This window comes from Nycticebus coucang, chromosome 3 (assembly GCF_027406575.1).
Source record: "Nycticebus coucang isolate mNycCou1 chromosome 3, mNycCou1.pri, whole genome shotgun sequence".
Classification (NCBI taxonomy): domain Eukaryota; kingdom Metazoa; phylum Chordata; class Mammalia; order Primates; family Lorisidae; genus Nycticebus; species Nycticebus coucang.
In genome coordinates, this window is record NC_069782.1 from 11,080,283 (window position 1) to 11,103,189 (window position 22,907).

Below are 22,907 nucleotides of genomic sequence, written 5' to 3' on the forward strand. Positions count from 1 at the left end.
GCTCCCACCGTAATCCTAGCACTCTGGGAGGCCAAGGTGGGAGGATCACTTGAGGTCAGGAATTTAAGACTAGCCTGAGCAAGAAAAAGACCCCATCTCTACTAAAAATAGAAAAATAAAATTAGCTAGGCATGGTGGCAGGTGCCTGTAGTCCCACCTACTGGGGAGGCTAGGGCAGGAGGATTGCTTAAATCCAGGAGTCTGAAGATCCCTGTGAGCTAGGCTGAAGCCATGACACTTTAGCCCTGAGGACAGAGTGAGACTCTGTCTCAAAACAAACAAAAAAAGGGAATAGTAGTGTTTGCCTTCTGCCTCCTCCTGCAGGATGAATGCCTTGAAGGAACCTCAGCTCACCTCCAAGGGACAGTTTTGGGTACTGAGAGGGGGCAGGGATAGGGAAAGGGGCCTCACATTTACTGGGTACAAGGAATATACCAGGCCTGGCCTTTGTTTGACTCCTATAAGGCGGGCATTATTAATCCAATTTTCCACACAGTGAAACTGAGACTCAGAGAGGTTACCTGGCTTGCTTAGACTCACCAGTGAGGAGCCAACTGTTGAACTTGGGGCTCTCTGAAACAGAGCCTGGGCCCTGTCCAGTCCTGGCTGGCAGTGGGGAGGTGGCCTAGAGAGGGAAGCTGCAGCTGAGCGTGGGTGGGCAGGCGTGAGTCCACAGATCTTGGCTAATGGTCCCTAGTGGGCCTGGAGCTAATGGGCACTAGGAGTGCCAGGCACAGATTTAGTGGGAAGGCAGGTGCTGGCTGCAGCGGGGCCAGGAACTCCTCTGCCTTCCCTTTTCTGGCTCCCATTCCTCAGGTCAGGGAGGAGGGTGGAAGGTGGGGCTCAGGGAGGGGCCTGTACCAGCTTTGCTGCTAGCTCCACAGTGGAACCTCAGCTTTCCCTTATGTCCAATGAGTTAATGGTCCCCTGAGCTTGCCCTGAACACTGAGGGCCACAATGTATAGGGACTAACCTTACAAAAATCAGGGAGGCAACTGGAGCGGCTGCTTCCCCCTGAGGAAAATGCTCGTCTTGGGAGATGCAAGCAAGTACCAGAGCCTCCTTTCTCTCCTCCCCACCCCCAACCCCAATAGTCCTAGGTGAGGGACCTGCATAGCCAGGCCTGAGTGGGTGGGTAGGTGGCAATGGCTCAGTTAAGAAGTGCCTGCCTCTGATTGGAGGGCTGGTTTCCATGGTGACCGATTGATTGCCTGAGCTGCAGACTCAAGGGGAATGAGCAATGGGCCTTTCTCCCAAGCTGTCATGCTCCGGCTTGGGCCTGGAGGTAAGGCAGGTGTGACACCCAAGTGTCTTCTCAGGGCTGTGGCCCCCTAGGGAACAGGAGAGCACCTTTGCTCAGCCCAGAAGCCACTTTTGGGCACCTGCTGTGTGCATGTTCTGAGCTATCAGTGGAGCAAGAGGAGGGAGCCTAGCATTTATGAAGCATCTACTATATGAAAATGAAGCTACTGGGACTCAAAGCTGGCCCAGCAGAGTCGCAAGAGTGTTAGCTTAACCAGGCTATGACACTTCTCCATGATGTTTGTGAGGACTGAGCACCTTTATGGGGTACCGTCATGCACCCTTGAAAGTAACCCTGGTTTCATTGAGCTCTGAGGGTGAGGAAGAGACAGTAATGTAGAGGGAAGTCAGGGTTGGAAGGGTCAGGGCCACGACTGAGGGGAGTTGAGGCTCAGAGGGTGAAATGTTTGGGGTAGAGGTAGGGAAATAAACATATCCCAGATGGGGACCTGGTTTGGGCAAAGGTAGGGAGTTGGGATGAGCAGGACCTGGGCAGGAGTGAGCCCCTGTGCCAGGCTCGAATAAGGGGGTGGCAGTGGTCTCTCTGGTTTGTTAGCAGTCTGGGCCAGTCACACCCTGTCTTCTATCGCACCCTGCTCTATACCTGCCCTCCTGCTCCCATCTGGGTCTGGACGCAGGGAATCTGTGACTCTGCCACCCTCTCACTGGGGCCTGGGTGAGTCCTGGCCTTCTCTGGAGTGGTCCCACCTGCCAAAGAAGCTTGGTGCAGGTGGGGCTGCCTTCAGGATCTCAGCATGGGTGGCTCCCACCTCTCCTCTCCCTGCTCCCACTCCCCTTCTTTTGCTCCAACTCCTTCTCATATTCCCTCCTTCCCTCCTCTGGTCTGAGACACCTTCAGCTCTCTCATGGGCTCATTTCCTGCCCCTGGGGTCATTTTGTCCTGACCTCTGGCCCAGCCCCATCTCCAGGCCCAGATCCAACCTATTATGGCTCCTGCCCCGACCTTGTCCCCTGCCTTGCCTAGCTCTGCCCTGTCTTCATCTGTAACTCTGACCCCAGTGCTGCCCCCTCCTACCCACCGCCCAGTCCTGCTCTGTCCCTGTCTAGTCCCTCCTCAGCCCTGTCTCCATCTGAGCCTCTGCCCCAGCTTTGGGTTCCTGATGAGATGAGCTTGCATAGGTCCTGGCCTCATTGTCATTCTGTCCACAGCAGCATCAGTCGCTGGCTGCAGCCGCTGTTGGGGGTGAGGGAGAGAGTGCAAGACATTAGGGCTGCAGGTTGTGGGGAGCTCTAGCTGTTCCCTGAGACTCCTTTCTGGGCAGGAAGGCTGCCAGGCTGGAAATAGCAGCCCATCATTGAACACCTTCTGTGTGCCAGGAAACTTTAGATAACAGCTTCTCTGAGGCAGGTGTTAGTTTGCTTTACTCCAAGAGGTGAGGCAACATCTCCATAGTAGACATTGGAAGGATTCATTCTGGACTTAGGTCCTCCTGGCCAAAGCCCCTGCTCACAGCCTTTTGCTGTGGGAGTAGTTGGTCCCCTAATTCAGGTGCTCCTGGGTCCCTGAAGGTCTGTAAGGTCTTTGATGACCAAGACCCTCACAGGTACAAAGGGGGCTGAGTGAGGAAGAGAAACAGGGAGGGGCATCTGCCTGAGCAAATACTTGGAGCTCTGGACTGTTCAGGGAAGACAGGCCTGGAGTTTGAAATAGGAAGAGGTGGACCAGAGCCGCTTCATATAGGGCTTGAGGACTTGAAGAGCAGGCTGATGGCTGGCCTTACAGAGAACTGGGGAGCCTTTGAAAGTTGTTGAGCAAGGGAAGGAGACAATTCCATCTGTATTAATTCCTTCCTTCCTCGATTCATTTATTAAGAATTTATTAATATTAAATGTCTTCTCTGGGGCTTGCCTATGCTGGGACTGATGATTTGGAGATACCAGTTCATGATCGTGGCCCTCGAGGGGTCACAGGCTCACCCGGAGAAATTCACACATCTTCATAAGGGTGATGAAGTCCTGCTGGTACCAAAATAGCTTTGCACACTGGGGCAGTGGAAAGGTTTCATAGACTCAGGGCCTAAATTGGGTCTTGCGGGGTTAAGTACCCTGTTTCCCTGAAAATAAGACATCCTCCGAAAAAAAGACCTACTTACAGGAAAGATAAGACGTCCCCTGAAAATAAGACCTAGCGCATCTTTGGGAGCACACCTTAAAATAAGACACGGTCTTATTTTCGAGGAAACAGGGTAGATGATGCCCACACCCATGGACTTGGAATAAAGAAGAAAATTCCAGACAGAGGGACAGCATGGGCTGACACTCTTGGGCTTTGTCAGCAGTTTGGGTGTTAGTTAAGTTTGGCTGTTAGGTAAGAGAGAGGGAGGTGGTATTCCAGTAACTCATGCCTACCACTGGGGAGTGTGGCCTTAAGGGAGAGAGAGGGTAATTAGGGGCCAGGAAGGAGGTAGGTCACCCTGGCTGCAGTGTGGGGGAGGAAATAGAGAGAGTGAAAAGGGAACAGGGGACTTCCCAGGACATAATGGAGGTCAGAATAGAGAGAATGGAGAAAAGGGGGACTGCAGAGTAGTCACCTGTCTGCCCATCTAGAAAATGTTTGTTGAGGACCAGCATGTGCCAGGGACAGTGTGGGGTGTAGGAGGTAGAAGCAGTCAGACTTGGTTACTGACTGGGGAGGGGGCTCGAGACGGGTTGGAAAGGGAGCAGGACTTGGGGGCAGATGATGAACATTTTGAATTCCAAGTGCCCCCATCCCAGTGTCTGTGATTAGGGATGGGGGTGGCAGCAAGCAGCAGGGGCTTGACACAAATAAAGGGTATTTCCAGAAGGGAGTAGACAGGAGCTAACTTGGGTCTTCACCAGTCTTTCCATTCAATCTTTATTTACTAAGATTCCCGTTGTCCAGGTGAGGAAACTGAGGCTGAGAGACTTCGTCCTTTGTCCCATTAGTGCAGGGGTGGGCAAACATTTTCTGGAAAGGGTGAGGTAGTGAATATTTTTGGTTTTATGAGCCATATATCTTGGTTGAACTACTCAATTCTGCCCAAAAGCTGCCAGTACCAGAAATGAATGGGAGAAGCTGTGTCTTAATAAAACAAGGTAGATGAACTTGGAAATTCAATTTTTTTCTAATTTTCACATGTCAGGAAATAATCTTTTTTTTTCTTTTAAATATTCCAAAATAAAAACCATGTGGTTGTACCAAAACAGGACAGGTGAATGAATTTGGGAGAGAGTGGTGGGGAGGAATGGGGGTGGCAGAGCTGGGGTTCAAACTAGGTTATTCAGGTCCAATGACTTCCTGACCAGATCAGCTCCAAGCACAGGCAGCAGCCTAGGCCCCTTCCTGGAGGCTCTGCTCAGTCTGCTCCCTGGTCTGTCCCTTGCAGTCTGGTTCATCTTAAGGTGAAGAGTGCACCGGCTCTCAGGATGCCATGGCTGGGAGGAGACTCTGTGTGTGGAGGGGGCGAGGAGGGTAGGCTACCCTCTCTGGATCATGCAACACAGAATCAGGTCCCCACTCAGCCACTCATCAGCTGGGAGACTTGAAACTTCTCTGGGTCTCAGTTTCCCCATCTGTAAAGTGAGGCATAGCAGAGAATCCACCTGTAGGGTCACTGTGAGGCTGCAGTGAGAATGTGCCTAGAAACGTGTCCCCCTTTGGCTGCCTCAGTTTCCCTCCTCCCTTCTTTGAATCTGAGCCCAGTCCACACCTGTGCCGGCTCTTCCTGCCTCCCCTCCTGGCTCTGCCAGCCCCCTCCAGGCGGAGAATGACGCCCTGGGTGTCTCCCAGCTGCTTCCTGTGCCGAGGGTTTCTCGAAAGCTTTTAAAAATGAAGCTTCCTTCTAGGCTGCGGGTGGGAGGGAATGGGGGGAAGGTGGGGAGGGGGGCGCCCGCCTGAGGGAGCTTCCCGGGTGGGCGGTGGCCGCTCCCAGCCTTTTCAGGAGATCTATGGCTGATTATTATGGAAATTAGAACCCTGCAGGGCGCCCTGGTGGCGATGGCGCGGGAGCCAGCATTGCGCGAGGTTCTGCTGGCCTGGAGGCGGCGCCGTGCCTGACCAGCTCTGCCAGCCACCACTACCCGGGCGCTCTTGGGACAAGTGTGGCCTGTTTGGGCCAGGGAGCCAGGGTACCACCATTCCCACGCAGAGCTGATGGCCCGAGCTGCAGTCGGAAGGTCTGGGGTCTTGCTCCAAAGCCAGGAAGCAAGAGTTTGGAGGCCCTGGGGTTCTTTTCTGCCTAGTTCTAGGGACTTGAGGCCTGTGCTGCAGGACATTTTCTGTCCGAACAAAGGCAGAACTTTGGGGTTCTCGCCAGTGAATAGGGTACAACTAGGAACCCCATTTGTTGATCTGTAGGGCATGTACCTGGCCCCAATACTGCACTAAAGGCAGTGGGGGCTGCAGTCCCGTTCACCTCCTGTGGGTGGTCTTGGGCATTATCACGCCCATTTTGTAGATAAGAGGACAGACTCAGAGAGGCAAAATGGCCATCCCCAAAGCAATGAGGAGAGTCCTGAACCAGGGGTTTTCCAGCTCCCGTGGCCATCTTGTCTCCTGTCTCCAGCTGGAAGATGGATGACTGACCTTCCATAGCCCCATCCAGCTCTGGACTGCTCTGGGTCTCCCTGGAGGGAGATTCTGCAGCTAGGGAGAGAGACAACATGACTATGTTTGGGGCAGAGCTGAGGCCCCACCTGTTCCTGATTGTGCCTTCCCTTGCCAGCCGTCAAGGTGTAAGAAGTGCCATCATTCAAAATCCATTTCCTTTATATTTGTCACATTCTGGAGAAGGGCTCCAATCTAAGCTTAAAGGTGATAGAGGAAATAAAAATGGGAAAGTCAGATGGATTCGGCCACTCTGTAAGCCAGAAAAATGGCCCCAGCAGACAGGCAAGCAGCAACCTTGGAAAAAATCTTTGCAGCGAACAAGAACAGGCCATAGGTGTTTGTTATCTTTGCTCTGTAATGAACCCCAGCAGACGTGAGGAAAGGCAGAGAAACCCGCTGAACGGGCAAAGGGCAGGAGGGATGATTCTCACTAGGAAGGCAGCACAAATGCTTAACTCTTGCATGGAAAAACTCCATCCCCACCGAGATATAAAAGGAGTGGAAATTTTAATAAATGCAGTTCCATTCAAATTAACAAATACGTTGAAACATGAAGTTATTTAATCTATCACAGAATAACCATGACCATCTTTAACTGAACTTTTGCCACCCAGTAGTCCTTTAGGAGCTCTACAAAGGCCAGTCTATCCTAATCCTCTCAATGGTTCCAATTCACAGATAGGAAACTAGGCTAAGAGAGGCTACTTACATAATTTGCTCAAGGTTAGACAGCTGGTGAGCAGCTGAGCCAGTCACCTGTCAGACTGTCAGGTTTCAAAGCAGGGGCATTTAACCACTGGGACAATCGGTCTCAAAGTGTGGTCTTGGAGCAGCTGGCAACATTACCTGGAAACATGCAAAGGATTAGGCTCTATGCTACACCTACCAAGTCAGAAGCTCTGGGGGTGGGGCCCAGCACTCTGTTTTAACAAGTTCTCCAGGGGATTCTGATGCTACAGGACTGAGAACTTCCCTTGCACACTGTAAAAGGCAAGTGTGTTGGTCCAACTGTTTTGAATTGTGTATGGACAACAGGTACCCGGAGCCTGAGCCATTGTAGACAAGGTTTTATTCATGAAGATATTTAGGGCCAGGTCTTTATAAACATGCAAAAAATGGAAACAGTCTAAGTCTCTAGAAGTAGAGGATTGGGAAAAAGACTATGACTTATTTTCAAAATGGTTCCTGTGCAGTTTTGAAAATGAGTTTGTGAAGAATATATAATGTGGTACAAGGAGAGAGAACAACTCCTCCTGGGCTGCCCAGGACTTTCCCAGCTTTAAAACTATAAGTCCTGTGTTCTGAAAACTCCTTGATCCTGAGCAAATGGGTACAATTGGTCCCCCTGGGTATAATTGGCATTAGTGCTACACACCAAGTATTTCTGTTCTCCTTCCTTGCAGGGAAGACAGTGGGGTGATATTTCCCCTCCCCTTGAAGTGAGGTAGCCATGTGACTTCCTTGGGCCAATGAAATGTGAGCAGAAGTGATGCGTCCCGTCCAGACAGTCCTTCTGATGGCCCATACCCTGATGATCCCTCCTCAGCCTGTATCACTGAGTGACTATGATAAGCAGAAGACCCTCATCCGGACCACCCCCCACCAGACATACAGCGCAAGCAAAACATAACCTCTTGTTATCTGTGAAGCTGTTGAGATTTGGGGGTTATTTGTTACCACACCATAACGTAACCTTCCCTGACTGGTCCATATGGGGACATCTGGATTCCGTGGTATTAAGTTAAACACAGGTTACACAATTGTATATGCAGTAACATTGCAGACATGTAGCACATAAAGCGGATGTGCTGCAAAGATTCAGAAATGTTGATAAAATCGAGTTGAGGAGTTCTGGGTCTAAGTTTTTTTTCCCTCACCTCTGCCTTTTCTAATTTTCTACGATATGTTTTCATGTTTTTTAATGGGGGACACATTCTATTAAAAATAATTTCTTTGGATCAAAGGTAGGTTCTCTCTGGGCTCTTGTTTATTAACTGAAAATCCCTTGGGGGAGGGAGAAAGAGAAGAGAGTTAAGCTTTAGCCTCAAAGGATCAAAGGGGCTGGAAAGGTCACAGAGTTAATCCTCTACCTCTGTGGGAGCTTTCCTGCTGGTTGCTGGGTCCTCTTGCCCTTTTTTTTTTCTTTTTTTTTATTAAATCATAGCTGTGTACATTGTCCTCTTGCCTTAATAACACCATCAGATGCCACTGCCTAGCCTTGGTACTCTGGGCAAGCCACAAACTCTCAGAGCCTCCACATCCTCATTTGTTAAATGGGAATAATCCTGTCTACCTTGTGGGCTACTGGGAGGATGAGAGAAGGTGAAGGATGTTCAATCATTGTTGGTTTCTGCCTCGTCTTCCTCATGGGGCCTCCATGCTGGGTGATCGAGGCATGAGGCATGTGCCTTAACTTCTTCCTCAGGCAGGAATGGGAAAGATGGTTTTACGTGTCCAGGCATTCCTGGATAGGGCTGGAAGGCCCCATGAAGGAGCAGGGGGAGGTGGAAAAGGAGAGAGCTTGCAAGCCTTGCAGTCTAATAGAGCGAAAGCTTATACCCTTCCTTGAGTCTGACAGCGTCAGACCACGAAGCCAAACTGTGAACACTTAAGATTGGGACAGAATCAGGTACTGGGTCTCCTTTGGAGATTCTGGGGCTATTATACCTGTTTTTCTGAAACCCCTGGGGGCTTAAAGGAGCCTTGGAGGGCTATAGCAGTTAGGGAGGACTTCCTGCAGGAAGAAGGCTGCCAACTGCTCCTAAAAGGATGAGATGGACAGCCTCTATCATGTCTGGTGGTTCTGTCCAGAGCCCTCCTTCTTAGACCCCACATTCTGCCCTAAAAGAGACACCATCCAGAATATAATAGTGACATCTAATCCTTATGACAGGGTGTGGTAGACCGGGCCCACCAAATTCACTAGCAGTCCACACACTACTAGGGGCAGGACTGAGGGAGACTCGGCAAGAAGCAGAGTTCCTTGGAGTTGGGTGGTGGCAGAGGGCTGAACCCAGTCTGTTCTGGATACAGTGGCTCCCTTTTGCTTCCCCAGGGCAAAGCAGCCGCGGTGTTCATTCCTTTGGGTGGGTCCACAGGGCCACCTGGGATGACCCTACTTTCTTGCTGGGTTCTTATGGATCTGTCTAATCTCTAGAGTGACCATATGTCTTGGGGTACGTGGGACAGTCCTGGTTTGCTCCTTTCCCCCCAGCATCCCCTCAAATCCAGTACTCCTAGAAAGGTCCTATTTTGGACAATGTCTTTGTGGCCACCCTACATTTATATAGGTTTAAAATCAGATGGCCTTTGTTCCATTTTGGCTCAGACCCTTCTTGGCTGGGTCAGAGGAAGCCCCAGAGTCCTTACCTGTGAAGTGGGGTTAATTGTACCCACTTTGGAGAGTGTTGGAAAGTTGGAAACAGCATTGGCAGAAAGCCTGACATTATCCGTACTCTAAGATTGGCAGATTTGGCCACGACGTATTGATGCTGGGCATGGTAGGGCATGGGCAGGGCTGTCCAGGTATCTGGAACACTGGGTCTTTGTGGGCTAATTTTGAAGGGTACTTGCTGTTATGAGTCACTGGAGAAAATAAAAGGAGCCCTGCAAGGTTAAGTGTCTCCTCTGGGGGCAAAGGTGCCAGGGGTCCCCAACAACTCCCACCATAGATCTAGTTTAGCACTGTGGGTCCAGGAGAAACCAGGTGGGCTTGGGAGGGGCAGGGACTTCTGTGATTCTTTAAAGTTTTCCCCTCTTCCTCCAGGGTAGGCCCAAGGTCTGAGTAGCTCCCTGCCTTCCAGCCTGTGGCATCAGGTCATCATGGAGACTCTGGGGATTATGACTACTGGTAGGGCCCCAGCCTCTAACTCAAGAGTCAGCAGTCACAGCTCAGAGTTGAGGAAATGAGGTCCAGAGGTAGTGGAGGGTCTGGCCCAGAGCCATATAGCGGGGATGGGAAACTGGGATTGGAACCCAGGATGGCAGGCAGACATTAGGCCTCAGGTGCTTGGCAAGACGCCACTGGGCCAGGACTAGATGACCAAGCCAGAGGGGGGCCATATCACAGAAAGTGGGAGGGACACATGGGAAAGAGGGTAGGGGGAGGAAGAGGCCAAGATAAGAGGTGCAGAAGGGGGAGGTGGGGGAAACTTTGGCACAGCCCCAGGCCCTTGTCTAACTTGGAGCTAAAGTTCTCCACCCTGGAGGTCACTCAATGCGACTGCCCTCACCTCCACAGGCCCTAGCCTGGGAGCCCTGAGCCTATCACGCCTCTTTCCTCTTCCTCCTCTCCCAGGTACTCTCTGCTCCTGTCCAGCCCCGCAGCCCTCCCTCCTCCAGCCCCCTACAGTTGCCCCAGCCTCCTTAATCCAGCCCCACAAGTGGGAGGGAACACCCCGAAATGGCCCCTTCCGGTTGCCTCTCAGGTGCCATTCTGACAGAGGCTACCCATGCAGGCCGGTCAGTCTGGTCCTGCTTCTGTTCCATTCCAAGTCCTGCTCCTCCCAGCCCCCTCAATCCCCCTTCCTGCACCCCCTGCTTAGCCTCCCCAGTGCTGTCCCACATCCCTGCTAAAGCCTCCCAATGCTTTCCCACATCCCTGCTCTAGCCCCCCCCCCGTGATTTCCCATGGTGAGGTAATTTCTGCCTCCTCTGCTTGCCCTGCCTCTGGCCTGCAGACTCTGATTCATCCAGTTTCTCTGGAAGCTCAGCGCTGGGCTGAAAGAGTATGTTCCGCTGCAATGAGGCCCTGTGGAGTCTGGCTTTTCTCCTGGAGAGCAGTTGGTAGATTTCAGGCAGAGGAGGGTATGCTTAAAACAACACCGGCAGGCAGGGAGGGGGAGGTGGGGCCTGGCTTGGTTGGGCTGAGTCCTCCCACCCAATGTGGGTCCAGAGAGGATCAGCCACTTGTCCAAGATCACACAGCAGTTTGGAGGCAAGGCCAAGATTTCAACCCAGACGTGTCTTACTCCAAGGCTCAGCCATTCTGGGTGATGTCTGGAGGGGTTGTGGACACGCAGGGTGGAGTGGCTGGGTCTCTGGTGCCCTTCCGAGACCAGGCTCTCAGGACACTCGGAGGTTGTCCTTTAATCACAGGAAAGGAGGGGCTCAGGCTGGCAGTGCCCTGGTTGCAGGAGGCCTGTCTTTGATTCTTTGATGCTCACACTTGCAGACCCCTAGGGAATGAACGCCTGAGTCATCGCTGAGCCGGCAAACATATTTAGCTCCTTTCATCGTCCCTAATAAATCAATTTCTCCAAATCTTTCACACCTGCCGCTCTATTTGGGTTGCCTGCCCCCCATCCCCTGGCATTTGGGCACAGGGCCCCAGTGCCAGCTCTGGGTGCCAGGACTTGGGATGGAGAGGCTCCTCTTCCCAGGAACCTGGCAGGGGTCTACCTTGCCTTCTCAGAGTCCCCTGGCCCTTTCCTACCCCAATTTGACCTTCCTGTGCCAAGCTTGCCCTCCCTCAGGCTGGGCTGGCTCCGTCTGTCAGCTGCATTGTTGGATGCCCCAGTCAGCTTTGTGCAGTCAGAGCTGCAGCTCGGAGACACAGGGGTTACAGCATCATGCACACAGCTCAGCCTCAGTCAGCGTTGGCCTCCCTCAACCTTGCGTCCTTTTGTCCCACAGTGCTTTGTGTTTGGGGCCTACGGGAGTCTCAGAAATACTTCACCTTTTCCTGCCTTCTACCGGCCCACCGGCTGGAGGGCCCAGGCCTCTGCTTGGCCTGACTATTATGAGCACCTCTTCTGAGAAGCCTTCCCAGATCTCCCCACCTACTGCCCATGTGAATCTTTCCTCCTCCAATGGCCCCAGCCTGTTTTGTATCTCCAGGAAAGCACATACACAGTCTGCCTTGTGGTAATAATACCAGCGGCACTTAACCCCGAGCAGTTACCCAGCACTGTTCTAAACATTTTGCATATATTTAATTATTTCCATCTTATCAGTGGGAAATCTGAGGCCCAGAGAGCTTAGGAAACTTGCACAGGGTAGAGCTGGACCTTAACCCAGGCCCTCTGGGTGCTGTCACCGCTGCCCCCTGTGTCCTCTCACAGTAAATGGCTTTTTTGGCTCCTGCTCCTTCCTCCATCCTCTGCTGTCTCCCCTTCTTTCCAGGGCCGGGAGCAGCATTATACCCAGGCCTGAGACCCCCTGGTACAGGGACATCCCCATTAAGGGATCGTGCCGTAGAACTCACCTGGCCCAATCTATCAGGGAGGAAAATCACGTCAGAGAGCGCAGACAACTAATTCAGAGCCCCGTGGCCAGAAATGTAGACGGAAATGGAGTCTCCAGACTTCAGGACTAGCTCCAGGCCTGCAGGGAAGACCGGCCAGCATAAGGGGAGGGGAAGGCTCCTACCCGTCTGTGTCTGCGGGTCTGTTGCGCTGCTGGAGCCTGCATGCCCCAGTAGACCAGGAGGTTGGCCAGACCAGGGCTTTACACTGGATGGAGGCCCACATCCTTCCCTGCAAAGGGGCAGTCAGTCGCTCCAGGCTGGCTGCCACCTCGGCAACTCTCATCCACGTGTGGTGGGAGCCCCCTGCTGCCCAGAGCGAGGAGTGGCAGAATGGTGGGAAGGTGGGCAGAGGCCATCCAGGGGAGGAATTAGGAGGGGGCCGGTGAGTCAGACTTACTCAGTTCCAGGCTTATGATATGGCCCCATCCCCCTCTTCTGCCGCTTCTCTATCCCCTAGTGGCACCAGTGTTCTCCCAGTTCCCTAGGCCTCCTGACATTTGGACCTGCTCCTGCTGAGGTCCAGACAGAGAGCTGTTCATCCGCTAATGTCAGTTGAACCAGCAACTACTATGCACCTCCTGTGTACCAGGGACTAAGTGCACGTCTGACCCACAAGGAGCTCACAGTCCAGTAGGGGGGAGACGTGAGGCAAGCTCACTGTGCTGTCATGCGTGTGTCCTTTCCCTGGCCTGGCTACCAACACTCAAGCACCCTTCTCTGAGAAGCCTTCCCAGATTGCCCCTCTGCCCTGCCGCTACCCCCACCCCACCCACTCTGTAACAGCATGTGTCAGCCTGTGCTGTAACTGGCTTTTCACATCTGTCTCCCCCACTAGACTCGAGCTCCTTTTGAAGTCAAGGGCTTTGTCTTGTTCATGTTTGGATCCTTGGCTCTGTGCCTGGAACTTGGTACACAGTAAGTGCTCAGTAAGCACACGCTGAATGGAAGGTGTGGAAAAGTTGACAGTTCAGCTCCTTATGCTTTTCAAGTACTGCTCCAATGGTGAAATTTCAGGCAGGGGCTGTGTTAGGGTGTAGGGGTGATCTTGGTGCCCTACATTCCCGGCTGCCTAGAGTCCTAGAACTCAGGCTCACTAGAATATGAGCCCCACACTGGCAGGGATATTGTCTGTCTGCTTCTGTAAGTGCCCAGAACAGTCCATAACACACCATACATGCTCAATAAATAATAATTACAATAAATATTAGTTAGTATTTGTGGAAAGTTACTGAATTCAAGTTCCTCTGTAATCCCCCAAGTGATTATTGAAGCAGCTGGTGCTTGCATTCTTCCAGAGACAGGGAACTTATTACTTACCTCCTGGGGCAGCAGCTCTTTATCTTTTATTTATCTATTTCTAAATATTATGGGGGTACAAATGTTTTAGGTTACATGGATTGCTTTTGTAATACTTGAGTCCCAGCTATAGTTGTATCTTTCTATCTTTAGACAGTGGTGTCTGCTGGAAAGTTCTTCTGCCTTTCCCTGGGCTTGGCAGAACCAGCTCACCCTGCCCCTGCTCTGCCCCTAGAACTTTTGTCCAGCATGGCAGCCAGCGTCCTGAGAGTGAGGTTCCAGGGCCCTTGGGGTCCCCACCTTCCCTGCCTTGCCCTCCTGCCCTCAGCTGGGAAAGGGATGGAGATGAAGGTCAGTGTGGTGTCAATGGTGGCAGACTTGGTCATGGAGAGAACAGAGTCCTGGTGGGATCATGAGCTTTATTCTCACTTTTTTGAGCCATAAAAAATGTTTTCTTTCTTTTTTTTTTTTTTTTTTGCAGTTTTTGGCCTGGGCTGGGTTTGAACCTACCACCTCTGGTATATGGGGCCGGCGCCCTACTTGTTTGAGCCACAGGCGCCGCCCTATTCTTACTTTTGAGTGACTCCTAGAACAGCCATTCACACCTAGAAAATCACTGATGCCATCCGCTCCACAGTGGGGGAAGTTGAGGACCAGAAAGGGGAAGGGAATAGACTAAGGCACATAGCTGATGTGTGCCAGAGGCAAGAGAGGACGTCTGACCCCCTGATCCCTAGCCCAGCGCTCCTTCCACAACCCCCAGCTGCCCCTTCACAGGCCAAATGAGGCAGCAGAGGTGGGGCTCAGCTCACAGGCTGATATGAGTCAGTGGAAATCCTCAAACTGTCCAGCAAGGCCTCCTCCTATGGGCACCCAAATCAGATCTTCTCCAGTGCAATATCACTACTGGACCTTGCATACCTCCAGAGACAGGGATCTCACCACCTCACAAGGCAGCTACTCCATCCTGACCCTGGGGAAGGTATGCATATGTGGGGGTGGGAGGTGCCTCGCAAGACTGTGTTTCCTCCTGGGGAAGACTTCTGCTCCCACTGGCTTGTTCACTCAGGCTGGCAGTGGGGCAGAGGCAAACTCACTTCCTGTTCCTCTGCCAGCTTCTCTGTAGGGGGTTCCCCAGGGCCTGTTTGAGTTGTGAGAAGCGCTTCCTATTAGTGGAGATGGAGCTGGCTGCTGCGTATTGGGAAGTCAGCTCTACTCTGACACTGCTGCAGTGGGTCTCAAGATGCTGGGTCCCACTCGGCTGTGCCTCACCACCCTGGAACTGCTGGTCAGTGGTCTCTCAGTGGAGACTCTGCCTCTGCAAGCAGGAGCCCTGTGTCACTTGTTGGCTCAGCTGCCACCTCCAGGCAGCCCTCCTGGTAACCGCAGACCGCAAAGTGCTCTCTTCTTGGCTGTAGTGCCCACCTTGTTTGAGTCCCCTCTGTCTGAGATGCTCTCTGTTACATCTTTGAGGGGTCCCAGCTGCTTCTCTCCTTCAAAGGGACATTCTTGCTGTCGACTGTGCTGTTCTCTTTCCCAGAGCCTCTTATCCAGAGTCTCGCTGGCTCAGTGAGCAAGTGTGGCATTTCTGGCTGGAATGCTGGGGTCCAGAGCTGGTAGGACCAGGATGTTTCCAGCTCAAACACCGCAGTTTTGCAAGCTCCAGAGGAGGAGTGTGACTTGGCAGAGAGCACACAGCAGATCAGAGGCAGAGCTGGGACTGAAACTGAGGGTCTGGGCTCCCAGTCCAGTGCTCCTGGATTCTCTCCCAGTGGTCCTGTCCATGGGTCTGAGCTATGCACGTGTGTATGCGTGTGGGTGTGTTCCTGTGTGTGCTGAGCTCTGCTCAGGCAGGCAGGGCCAAGCTCAACCTGAGGACAGTGGAAGAGCTGACAGAGATACCCCCTGAGCAGGAGGAGGGGCAGGAGGGCAGGGGCACCCAAGGACCCCACGGCCCCTCCTGCACTGAGAGCTGACAACGCTCCAGAGTGCAAGGAGCTACTTCAGAGATGTCCAGAGAGAAGACGCGATGCTGGGTTCTGGGGCTGGTTTCCCTTCAACTGCTCCCCTCACCTTCACTGTAGTGAACTCGGGGCAGGGGCCTGGGCCTTTCTTGGCTGTGGCTGGGTGCATCTTACTGCCAGGCTCTGAGCCCCCTGAGGTTCCCATTACCCTCCTTGGCTCTGCCTCCCCTCCTATAGTCAGTGTGAGGTCATGGGGGGAGAGGGACAATGTCTGTGGCCAGGAAGGTATGTACAGGATGGGGGCTGGGTCTCCAGGTGTCACAGTCACAGGGTTCTCAGGATGCCTGGCCCCAGGTACCACCTCCAGGAAGCTCACTGCTTGCTGGCAATCTTCTTCTTCCGAGCAGAGACCAAGTCATAGAAGGGGACGCGGGTGATGCTGGCCCTGGAGGGACAGTAGGAGAAAAGATTTCAGGACTAGACTGTCAGTAAAGGGGGTCTGGTCTCTCAGGGCTTGTAATTGGGGGCACGGGGCTCCCAGACTACTCTGCCACAGAGGAAATGTCAGATAACCCCAGCAAGGGCCGAGCCAGGAGGAGTCCAGCCTTGCTAGCCTAGCCCAGTGTCTCACAGAAAGTGAGAGTGTGAGTCCTTGGATCAGGAGCTTTGGGTCTTGGGAATTCTGCCCCAAAGTGTCCCTGGACCCCTCTCCTGGCTCTCATAGGAGACTTTCTGGAGGAGGGGAAAGAGCTCAGGGTGGGGCCAGCAGCATCCTTGTTGGGCCCAGCTCTGTGCCCACTGGCTGTGTGGCCCTGGGCAAGTCTCTCCCCTCTCTGGGCTTCAGTTTCCTCATCTGTAAAATGGAGATGACATGGATCTGGCTCACAGGGCTACTGCAAGGAAGGTCTGGGTAGAAAGACCCTGCTGACCCCGGCCAAAAGCCCCTCCATCTTCCTCTGGCTGACAAGTCTTGCCCTCTGTCTCTGTCTGCCTCGGAGTCAAGCCCTAAAGCAACTTGGTCACCTTGACCATTACCAGGTGCCCCTTCCCCACCTCTTAACCTAGACAGTGGCCACACCAGCATCCTTTACGTGGACTGTTATGACAACACCTGTCCCTCCATTGCCTGTTTTGACAATTTGGAAGCAGCCCCTACACTGTGGCTTTCCTCACCTGGCCACCCCTCCTCTATTTACCAGTCTGTGGTTCCCCAGTGCCCCAGGAGAAACCAAAGCTTGTTGCCATGGCAACCATGGTCTTGACATCCTCTGCAGCCTCTGCCCCCACACTGCCCAGGTTGCTGTCCAGGTGGGCCTCTTGTCTTTGTCCACCCTGGTCTTTCCACCTAGAAAGCCCTTCCCTCCATCTCTGCCAGTTCCATCTCAAGGCTACTTTGGACAGTGATGCCAATAATGGCATCGTTCATGAGCACTTACCACGTGCCAGGTGCTGGGCAAGAGCTTTACCTGCAGCACCTTGCTTGATCCTCCCAACAAGCCCACCGCTATGTCCCTAGGCCTGGCACAGTGCTGGGCATACAGCAACTGCCAAAGGGTTTGCAGGCCAGAAAAAGGAGGGACAGTCCAGAATTAGTCCCCTTTACAGACAGGAGAACAAGACCCAAGAGAAGAAGGGGCTTCTGGAGGTGACAGGAAGTCACCCCCATGGCCTAGGCAGTCCTCACCGGATGGCCTGGATCCACTGGTCACGCTCCTCGGCGCTGGAGGCTGAGATGCGGTAAGACTCGTGCTTGCCTTCCACCACCTTGCCATCCCCGTCCGTCTTGCAGGCCTTTATCTTCTGGCCCCGGCAGCCAGGGTTGTAGAGCTCCAGGCAGAACTGTGGGGGAAGCCAGGTGAGGGCAGGGCAGGGGTGGGAGGACAGGGAGGTCGGGCCTGGCTCTCTAGGAGGCTCAGAGAGGACAAGACATTTGGGCCAGACAAGCAGCTGGTGTCCCCCTCAGCAGGACACCTCCACAGCCCTGGATCTGCCCCCATGACAGGCAGAAAAGGCAGGAGCTGCCACCTGCACTGAGCACTCACTGTGTGCCAGGATCAACCTAAATCCCCATGTGACAGATGGGGATACTGAGATTCAGCAAGGAGTAATGACTTACTCAAGTCATTTAGCCAATGTCAGAGTCAAGTTTGATGAGACAGCTGAGGGCAACCATGCCCTTTTGTTGACATAGACCCCTCCCCATGGTCCACAGTCCCAGGAGAGGGAGGAAGGGCAACCCTGAGCCATGTGGAAGGAGCAATGGGCACAATCCAGCTGCCTGCAGAGCCCTGCCCAACTGCCCTCCCCCACCCTGGGTAGGAAGCTGCCCAGCAGCTCTGGCCTGGGCCCCTACCCCAACACATACTGGCTTCTTGGGGTCCTCCACCTTCTGCACTGATAAGTTCTCCAGGGGTATAATTCCCCGTGGCTCCTTGTCCTACAGAGAGAGGGGAAGGGAGGTCAGTGCCTTGGAGCCCAGGGCAGGGAGTGCACTTGTGGGGCTCTCCAAACTCAAAGAGGAGTGTGCCCATCTTCCAAGATTCAGTCCAGCCATGGTGAGGGGCAGAGGGCACCAGGCATAGAGCTCTGGCTGGGGGTTAGGAGACCTGGCTTTAAGCTTAGGCTCTGCCTTTTCCCCTCCCTGCAGCTCAGTTTTTCCCATCTGTAAAATGGGCACAGAAGTGGAGTAAATGATCTCAAAGGGTCCCACGCTCTTTAGTCAATTGCTCAGTGGGAGATGGGAAGGGGGTTAGGCAGGGAGGGGCAGGGGCCGCTGCTCACGGTGGTGAACTCGAAGTAGTAGAGGCAGTTATCAGTCAGGATGAACCAGCGGCGCTTCCATGTCTTCACGCGGCCCCCTGTGGGAGGCCCATGGGTAGCAGATAAGCCTTCCTCCTCCTGGGCCACTGGCACCCCGTCCAGGGGAGGGCAGGGCCAGGGGGCGTGCCTTAGGCCCCTGCTTGAGCCCCCTAACCCTCTGCCTGCCACAATTCCTCGTACATCTACCCCTTCCTCACACAAAAACCTTAGTGGCCCTTGTCACCGGCCCCCAGCTTCCCCAGGGCAGCTTGAGCCATCTTCTGGGGCTTCTCTGTGATCAGTCCTGGGAACGGTGGCTGGCGTTTCCTTACTCTTTTTTTTTTTTTTTTTGCAGTTTTCGGTGAGGGCTGAGTTTGAATCCACCACCTCCGGTATTTGGGGCCAGCGCCATACTCCTTTGAGCCACAGGTGCCACCTCCTTACTCTTTCTAACTGCCATTACCTCTTGGTTCATCCCTTATCCTGCTCCCTGTGCTAAGAATTGGTCCTGTGCTAAGAATTTCATCTTTTACTTGTCAGGTATTGTTTTAGAGATTTTTAATAATATGTACTTATTAGTCCTTATAACCACCTATAAGGAGGGAACCACTGTTAAGCCCATTTTACAGATGAGAAAAGTGAGGCACTGAGAGGTTAAGACATCTGCCTAATGTCCTGCAACAGAGCTGGGATTTGAACGCCAGTGCCCTTGTTCCAGAGCCCCACTTGTGGCCATTTTGCTACACATTTAACCCTGGAGAGGATCACTGTCCTCATCTGGCAGCTGCAGAAATGGAGGCAAAGGCACCTGGGTACTGGCACCCGGCGGAGGAGCTGGGGTTTGAACCAGGACTGTATGAACAAGGTCTCTTCTGACTCAGGATGTGTGACTCAGAGTTTCCAGGGACTGAGGGCAGGTGGGTGGGTTAGGACAGTGTGCTGGTGGGGGCAAGTGGTCTGTGGAGAAGGACAGGCTAGGGGGTGGGGCAGGAGAAATGTGGGTTTTGGGGTATCTAGGGTCAGTGGGCAAGTGCTGGAGGGTCTGCATGGCAGAGGTCACCCAGGCTGAGGTCCCTGTTTCAATGTGGGGCATCTTTCCTTGTCTGCCTTGGAGGCATTGTTTGTCCCTGGCTGGGCTGTCCTTACTGGGGAGGCCTCCGGAAATGTGGAGGAGGCAGGGGCAGATGGTTAGGCACTGGGGGTCCTCTGCTGGTTGCTACAGTCAAACCATCCCTATTGCTCCCACCTCTGCTGCTCTCTGCAGGGTGAAGGCCCTCCCTGCCCCCAGCTTGATTAAGGGGAGGCTCCCCTGAGCCACATCCTGCCCTCTGCCCCACCAAAGCCATCATTTGCTGGCCTTGTGGCCTTAGGCAGATGGACTGTTTCTCTTTTTTTTTTGAGACAGAGTCTCACTTCGTTGCCCAGGCTAGAGTGCTGTGTTGTCATATCACAGCAACCTCAAACTCCTGTGCTCAAGCGATCCTCCTGCCTCAGCCTCCAGAGTGCTATAAGTGACTATACGTGCCTGCCACAATGCTGACTACTTTTTCTATTTTTAGTAGAGATGGGGTCTTGCTCTTGCTCAGGCTGGTCTTGAACTCAGGAGCTCAGGCAATCCACCTGCCTCAGCCTCCCAGAGTGCTAGGATTACAGGCGTAAGCCATCATACCTCGCCCAGCCAAGCCTTGGCTTCCTTGGAAAAACCACCCCAAGCCTAGGTGTGTAGGGACCAGCACCTTGCCTACACTTAGCAGGTTCTGAACAGATGGTATTTCCCACTAAGATACGTGTCACCACCCCTCTGGGGAGAGAAACAGAACTGCAGGGAAGGGGCTTGTCTGTGGCTCTGTCTGCCTCCAGCCACTCCCTATAGTTCAGCCCCTCTCTCTCTGCTCCTTCCCTTCCCTGGATGATGGGGGATCAGGAGACCTGGGCCACTTGACTCCACCCTGAGGCTACCTGTAAACTGTGTGTGTCAGTGCATGTCTGTCAGGGCGCCTGCCCGTGGTCTCTCACCCAGCTTGAGCAGCCAGCCCTCCCGGTCTGGGTTGAAAAAGGTGTGGGTGAGGTCATTGCCGTCGTCCTCAGGGATGGAGAAAGGCTCATTCTTGATGCTGTCGAAGAGATTCTGCCCCAGAGAAGGGAGAGAAAGACCTGGCTGTGAGTCCACCTGCATCCAGGGTCTGGGCCTAGCTGTGTGGCCTTGATCATGTCACTTACCCTCTGGATAAACTCTATCCTCACTGGTTACCAGTTAGCTCATCATGTTCCTTGGGTCCCCAGGCCCATTGGTGCTTCCCTTTCCACCTGGGCCTGGCCTGCCCGTCCTCCCATGGTGTGTCCCCCCACTGCACTACCGATGGGCAGAGTGAGCGGGGGCCAGCTCCTTGGACATGTGTTCACATACACACACACACACACACACACACACACACACACACTGGCCCTCGGGGGCACAGCAGCCAGAGTGAGCACCTCCTTGGGCAAGGCCATGGGGGGAAGGACTCTTTCTTCTGCATAGGAGCTACTGGGGAGGAAGGATTGGTTACTCTGTGTTGAGAGGCCCGTTTGAAGGAGAACCCCAAAGTGGGATGCTGACTGTGGCTCTCAAAGGCCCTTCTTCTCTGGATGGGCAGGGGTTAGGTGTGGGGAGCTCCTAGAAAGCAGGCTTCAGTTCTCCATGGAAGCCCTCCTGCCGGTGAGAGCTGGTGAAATGTGGAAGGGGCAGCCCTGTAGGGTAATGAGCTCTTTGTCGCTGGAGATATGCAAGGTCCCAAGATGGGACCTCCCTGTGGGCAAGGTGTGGATGCTGGTGCCAGATCACCCCTGTGTGCTTTGAATCTCCTGCCGTGGAGTATTGTGTTCCATGAGCAACCTGCCTAGATTTCCAAGTGTTTGGAAAAATATTCTCCATTCTCTGCTTATTAAAACCAGACACGGTGTCATTTAAGATAATGAAATCACTTCCTATTGCCGCATCTGTGTGTGCTGCTGCTCAGATGGTTCCTTGAGATTTTAAATGAAAATTTTCACAAGTATTGTCTGATTCTCCCAAAGTTTTAGCAATGGTGCTTGCTGGTTTTCTAAGGTCCTTTCTGACCCGAGAGAGTGCTCGGGGGTCCGGAGTGAGGGGCAGGCCAGAAGCAGGTTCCTTGGGCTCAGTCTGGCAGTGGTGGTGTGGAGTTGGGGAACAGGGTGACCAGTTTTCTTTTGAGAGCCCCTCACACCCACTCTTGGCTGGGTCAAGCCTTGCCCTGGGAATTCCCAGGGGGTTCTGGCTGGTCTAACAAGGGCCTGGGGCAGGAAGGCCCCATCACCAAGCTATCGCAGCACAGATAAGTATTTGGAAGACACAAGGAGGTGCGTGGGGGATTAGGCAGGGGGCCTCGGTCTCCACAAAACCTGCAGAGGAGGACCTGGCAGCCTTTGTGGTCACTTTATCAGCCTGCACATTCTGCCCCCACAAAGAAAACAGCTCAGCTCACCCACATTTCCTGTACCTCGTAAACACCAGCCTGCCCTTATAGAAAACGACCAGCTACCTTCTCCTGACTAGGTGGATGTGCAGAAATGCACGGGCCCCTTTCAGTGGCTCTGTTGGCCCTCTGTCTGTCTGTCCCCAACCTTCTCAGTTTCCCCTCCATTTTCTGTCCAGGTTGCTTAGGGTTGGGGGATGCTACCTGCCACCCCCCCATCTTCAGGCCCCACGAGGGGGCGAATGACTCACATCTGGCTGCTCAGAGCACTTCATCTTGCTCGCTGCAGTTCAGAGAGGACTGTAGCCCAAGCCAGCCAATAAGCTTTAATCTTCAGATTTCAGTTTAAACTACTGAGAGGAAGCAGATGGGAGGCTGGGGCCATCTCTGCCACACCTGGGCAGAGCTTGTTTGAGAGGGAAACTGACACAGAGGAGGGGTTGCTAAGAGAGGGAATGACTGTATTGAGCCCTGATGTCGCTGGACTCCTGGGGATCTAGCTGAGCCTGAAGCCAACTGGTCTGAAGGCAAATCGATCGCTGGTCTTTTCAGTGATGTGACTTGAGATTCCCCTAGCCAGGGAGTGACTGGCAGCTGGGAAACACAGCCAAGCCCTCTATCCCCAAATCTTGCCTCTGGACTCTGCAGAGGGAGGGACTTTGGAATCACACAGACATAGGTTTAAATCAAGACTCTGCACACACTATGAGAGCCTGGTGGAGACTTCTCTCAGAGCTCAGCATCCCCAGCTCGGGAGGACTTAATGGGAACATCAATGACTTAGAACTGTGTCCAGTGCATGGGACATTCTTACTGAGAGGCTTGGACAAGGACCCATGAGGTCCAGGGCTGGCTCAGCCGAAGAACTGAGAGAATGTTCTCCTGCCCAGACCTCAGTTCCTCCACCCGCAGCTCTGGAGGGTGGAGCTCTTAGTCTCCTTGCCTTCTTTCCTCATCCACCCTAGCTTCTTTCCCAGCAGCTCTGGGGGTGAGTGGTTCCTCTCCCAGCCTTCCCCAGGTGCCTGCCAAGTGCCAGGTGGGTACTTGACCGCTTTTCAGGAAAACAACATGAGGTCAGCGTCATCAGCCCTCCTTACAGATGAGGAGACTGAGGCTTACCCCGAGGTTGTATAGCCCTACAGGCAGAGCTGGGGTTTGGTCTCCCATCCTGTGAATCCAGAGCTTGCACCTTTGCCTTGAGCCTCTTGGTCACTTTGTCCTGGCCCCATTTA

General features: G+C 53.5%; 1 protein-coding gene across 2 annotated transcripts in view; it reads right to left on the reverse strand.

The window, feature by feature from the left end:
- Window positions 1-13,841: 13,841 nt before the first annotated feature.
- The window catches only part of CYTH4 (cytohesin 4), a 31,207-nt gene continuing 22,141 nt past the window's right edge, over window positions 13,842-22,907 (reverse strand). For both annotated transcript variants that reach the window (XM_053584056.1, XM_053584057.1), the window contains 5 exons: window positions 20,216-20,327; window positions 18,182-18,258; window positions 17,766-17,837; window positions 17,085-17,239; window positions 13,842-15,845 (listed from right to left, as the gene is read on the reverse strand). In XM_053584056.1, coding sequence (XP_053440031.1) covers window positions 15,773-15,845; window positions 17,085-17,239; window positions 17,766-17,837; window positions 18,182-18,258; window positions 20,216-20,327 — 489 coding nt within the window. In that variant the 3' untranslated portion in view covers window positions 13,842-15,772. The remainder of the gene's footprint in view (window positions 15,846-17,084; window positions 17,240-17,765; window positions 17,838-18,181; window positions 18,259-20,215; window positions 20,328-22,907) is intronic.